The sequence below is a fragment of the Brassica napus genome, chromosome A7 (genome assembly GCF_020379485.1).
Source record: "Brassica napus cultivar Da-Ae chromosome A7, Da-Ae, whole genome shotgun sequence".
NCBI lineage: Eukaryota > Viridiplantae > Streptophyta > Magnoliopsida > Brassicales > Brassicaceae > Brassica > Brassica napus.
In genome coordinates, this window is record NC_063440.1 from 21,952,530 (window position 1) to 21,957,462 (window position 4,933).

The following is a 4,933-nucleotide window of genomic DNA, read 5'->3' on the forward strand; positions in this document are numbered from 1 at the left end:
TTAAAGACACTAAACATGTGTGGCCATGCGGATATGATGTCATATTTTAGATTTTATTTGAATATCCAAAAAGATAGTTCATCTATGGGTTGGAGATTGTCTGAGTCTTTATATATATCGGTGATATTCTCAAGTAAATAAAAAGAGTAAATATTTGAAGGCGAATCACAAATTTTTTTTTTTTTTGATATGACTTATTTGTTGCAAGTTAGATTAGAAAATATTGATAAAGAAAATACATAATATTATTATATCATCAGAAATATAATAACTGTTGTCTAGTTCTTATGTAAGTTAATTAAAAGCACATCCATTTATATAGTTAGTAATCACATAATCAATAAAGTAACATGCAAACTCGTAGACTCAGTAAGTAGAGAACTTTTTTCCTACTTTTAGAAATGAGAAAAAGTTATTTTCTATACTTGTATAAATACATGTAGCGGGAATGCACAAGAGAGTAAGCAAAATAGAAGATGTTTTGTAAAGAGGCGTCGTCCGGTCTCCAGACCTTAAACATAGCAAAGAATCTCAGCTCTGAGTTCACTAAACCATCAGCACTCATCAACCCCCTCTCGGCAGGACATCGGTACAAGCTGTGTCCTCGTCCAAACCTGAGAGGACGGTGTACGGTCACAGCCTCAAAGTTTGATTTTGATTGGATAGCGAAAGAAAGAGTTAAGAAAATCAAAGTGAAGGGAATTATAACAGCCAAACAAGGCTTGTTACCTTCCGTTGGCTTCACCGATTTGCTCGGAATATCACTGCTCGTCGAGCTTATTAGCGCCGAGACTGACCCCCGTGAGTACAATTATCAGGCAAACATATTATTATTATTATTATTATTATTATTATTATTATTATTATTATTATTATTTTTACATAATAAGCTATCACATTTTGAGTATATAAATTTATAACGTGAAGTAAAATAGTAGGCTAATGCATCATTAGTGAATATTGGTAATGATACTTAACCAAGTCATGAACACATGTCAGGGACGCTTATGGAGAAGGATCCGGTGAAGGATCACGCACGACGTTTAGTGATTGATGCACATGGTGAGGATCAGTACGAGTGTGTGTTTGACATGCCCGAAGACTTTGGAGCGGTGGGTGCCATCAGAGTTTTAAACGAGGCCCATAGAGAGATATTCCTCAAGGAAATGAAGCTTGAGCTACCTGACGGCCCCGTTACCTTTACATGTAACTCGTGGGTGGCCTCCAAGTCCGAAGACCCAACCAAGCGGACGTTCTTCTCAAACAAGTCCTACTTGCCTCTCCAAACTCCCGAGCCTCTTAAACAGCTGCGAAAAGAGGAGCTGGAGACCTTGCAAGGCAAGAACCGTAAGCATTCTGGTGAATTCGAAAAGTTCGAGCGGGTTTACGATTATGACATGTACAACGATGTGGGTGATCCTGAAAAAGATCCAGAACTTGCCCGTCCAGTTATTGGAGGCCTCTCTCACCCATACCCAAGGCGGTGCAAGACTGGTCGCAAACCAAGCCGCAAATACCCCTCCATTGAGACACGCAAAGGGGAATTTTATGTCCCCAGAGACGAGGAGTTCACAACAATCAAGGGCGCTACATTCACGGGCAAGGCTGTCTTGGCGGCTCTTCCTGCTGTGTTCCCACAGATTGAAGCTGCTTTGGTGGATCCCAACATGCCCTTCCCACACTTCAAGTCCATAGAAGATCTCTTTGAAGAAGGCATCGAGCTTCCCAAGGATGCTGGCCTTTTTCCTATGATTCCCAGACTTGTCAAAGCTGCTGCTGAAGCTGATGATATTCTCCAGTTTGAATCCCCTATTCTCCTTGACAGTACCAACCTCACTTTCTCTCTCTCTTTATTATTATTATTTTTTTAAATCCATTGTATATTTATATCTCACTTTATTGTATCATTCACGTTGATTCAGAGGATAGATTTTCATGGATCCGAGACGACGAGTTTGCTCGCCAGACACTTGCTGGCCTTAATCCCTATTGCATTCAGCTAGTTCAAGTAAGCTTATAGCTTTCTCCAAGGGTGGTGAAACCCGTTTGGAGTTTTTTTTTTTTTTCCCAAATTGAAATTCATTCATACAATAGTTTAGTACATAAGCTGGCGGATAACATACATTCCCAGAGACAAGAGCCCAAAGAACAGGCAGCTAAAACCCACTCCGGGGTAACTTACGAGTTAAATCAAACACACGGATAAACCCGTTTGGAGTTTTTAGTGGTAAAAATATTATATAGTGTTTTCAGTTTAATTTTTCTTTTTCTTTTTTTGTTTTGATCAATGAAAAAACAACAGCTGTGTATACTTCTTTTCAAAATATCTTAAAAACCATAGTTAAGATCAGATCACATTAACTGTTGTTATAGGAGTGGCCGTTAAAAAGCAAACTAGACCCTGCGGTTTATGGTGATCCCAACTCACTCATTACTAGTGAGATTGTGGAAAGAGAAATCAAAGGAGTCATGTCATTTGATGAGGTAAAATTAATTAATATTCACAGGTTTTAAGAAATTAATTAAGATATATTAAAACTTAATTAAGATATATATATATCCATCCCACCCATATGGAGTATATATTTCCATAATGAATAAATATCAATGGATGTGTGCATGCAGGCTCTGGAGAACAAGAGATTGTTCATGTTGGACTATCATGATTTGCTTCTGCCGTATGTGAACAAAGTGAGAGAGTTGGATGATAGCACCTTATATGCTTCTCGAGCGCTATTCTTCCTCAGCGATGATAGCACACTGAGACCTGTTGCCATTGAGTTGACTCGTCCCCAAGATGTAAACAAGCCCCAATGGAGGCAGGTATTCACGCCAGGCTATGATGCTACCTCCTGCTGGCTATGGAGTCTTGCTAAGACTCACGCTATTTCTCATGACGCTGGTTATCACCAGCTTATTTCCCACTGGTATTGGACAAACTAGATCCTACAAATGGTTATTTTGTTGACAACAGTATTTAGGTTTAACTGTATAGACATTAATTTTACAGGCTGAGGACTCATTGCTGTATGGAGCCATATATTATAGCGGCAAACAGACAACTAAGTGCCATGCATCCTATTTATAGGCTTTTGCATCCCCATTTCCGCTACACAATGGAGATCAATGCTCGTGCACGCCAAAGTCTCGTCAACGCAGGTGGAATCATTGAGTCGTGTTTCTGGCCCGGAAAATATTCATTAGAGCTGAGTTCAGATGTCTATGATAAACTATGGAGGTTTGACAGGGAAGGCTTACCTGCAGACCTCATCAGCAGGTACGTAATTACTAAGATTATACTTATTTCTTTGTAAGTATTAATTTAAGTGTTCTAAAAATCGGCTTAGACGGTCCGCTTGCCTAATCGGCAAATTGGATCTAAATTAATCAATTCTTCTATACCTACTTTTAAAATAAGTAAGATTGATTTAAGCGTTCAAAATAGGTTTAGGCACCTTCCTAGTAATAACCTAATATAAAACGCCTAACGTGCATCTAACGAGTTCTTGGACACTGATTTATAATAATTATGCTAGCAAATATTTTACATAAAAAAATTGTGATATCAAAGGGGGCTGGCTGTGGAAGACGAGACAGCGGAACATGGGGTACGCCTGACGATACCAGATTACCCATTTGCGAATGACGGTCTAATGCTGTGGGATGCACTTAAGGAATGGGTAACAGACTATGTGAAGCACTATTATCCAGATGCGGAACAGGTCAGGTCGGATGAGGAACTCAAAGAATGGTGGAATGAAGTGAAGAACATAGGGCATGGAGACAAGAAAAATGAACCATGGTGGCCTGATCTCAAAACCCAAGATGACTTGATTGGCGTGGTGACTACGATTGCATGGGTGGCTTCAGGTCACCATGCAGCTGTAAACTTTGGACAGTACGGGTATGGTGGATACTTTCCCAACCGACCAACCACAGCAAGAACCAAAATGCCAGTGGAAGAGCCGACAGAGGAAGTGCTAAAAGAGTTCTATGACGAGCCAGAGAAGACCATGCTTAAGACATTCCCGTCGAAGAAGCAGGCGACCAAAGTGATGTTGACTTTGGATCTTCTATCTGCACATTCACCAGATGAAGAGTACCTAGGAGAAAACCCAGAAGCATCTTGGGCCCACGAACCTATCATCTATGCTGCATATGAACGATTCAAAGGCAAGCTCCAATACCTAGAAGGAGTGATAGATGAGAGGAACGTGAATGTTTCTCTAAAGAATCGAACTGGAGCAGGTGTTGTTAAGTACGAGCTTTTAAAGCCTATCTCTGAACCAGGCGTTACTGGGATGGGTGTTCCCTACAGTGTGTCTATTTGATCTAACGCATTTTGATCAAATGCATTGGAAGTTCATCTATGTTTCTTCCAAATTATCATCTATGTTTCTTGCTTTCTTAATAAATAATGAATCTCAACCTTCTCAAGGGTACCTTGTTTTATGTTTATTGGACCAAATATTGTTGGACGTAGGGAAACGAGTACACCAAGTTGGCCTGACCTATTGAAGATTGTATTCAAGTCTAGTAACGTAAGGCCTATTAAAACAACCTGAAAACTTTTAGAAAATTGTTGAATTTTTTTTTAAAAAAAGGAATCAATTTTCAAACAAACATAAAGAAATACAGAAACTTTATTAATGAAACTATGTGTTTTGCATGCACATGCATACATAATTCTTTTATAGATAATTATTAATAGATGTAGGGAAATTGCCACAAATACCACATTATTTTTCATGTTTATACTAATCATTTTTACAATCACTTTTAATGAAAAGTAAAAGATACTTATACCTTTCATATAAACGTAGGGTTAACTAATCTAGACTTATGGTTTATAGTTGAATGGTGGAGTAGGATTTTTGGAATGTAAAATTTATGATTCTAATAAATATATAAATAAATACTTAAAAAATATAAA

General features: G+C 38.5%; 1 protein-coding gene across 1 annotated transcript; it reads left to right on the plus strand.

Moving 5' to 3' along the window:
* The first annotated feature begins 444 nt into the window (after positions 1 to 444).
* Positions 445 to 4,437, plus strand: LOC111211798 (lipoxygenase 2, chloroplastic-like). Its single transcript, XM_048735911.1, has 7 exons — positions 445 to 801; positions 1,000 to 1,824; positions 1,923 to 2,008; positions 2,374 to 2,484; positions 2,626 to 2,927; positions 3,011 to 3,277; positions 3,572 to 4,437. Exons 1-7 carry the CDS (start codon positions 477 to 479, stop codon positions 4,329 to 4,331), a joined length of 2,676 nt encoding a protein of 891 aa, XP_048591868.1. The 5' UTR covers positions 445 to 476; the 3' UTR covers positions 4,332 to 4,437.
* Positions 4,438 to 4,933: the final 496 nt, after the last annotated feature.

What these genes read in the sequence shown, in the direction of transcription:
- LOC111211798 (XM_048735911.1), top strand. Translation starts at nt 477, where the DNA reads ATGTTTTGTAAAGAGGCGTCGTCCGGTCTCCAGACCTTAAACATAGCA. An exon ending in ATTGCATTCAGCTAGTTCAA is followed by an intron (nt 2,009 to 2,373) that starts GTAAGCTTATAG and finishes CTGTTGTTATAG; the next exon opens with GAGTGGCCGTTAAAAAGCAA. An exon ending in GAGTCATGTCATTTGATGAG is followed by an intron (nt 2,485 to 2,625) that starts GTAAAATTAATT and finishes GTGTGCATGCAG; the next exon opens with GCTCTGGAGAACAAGAGATT.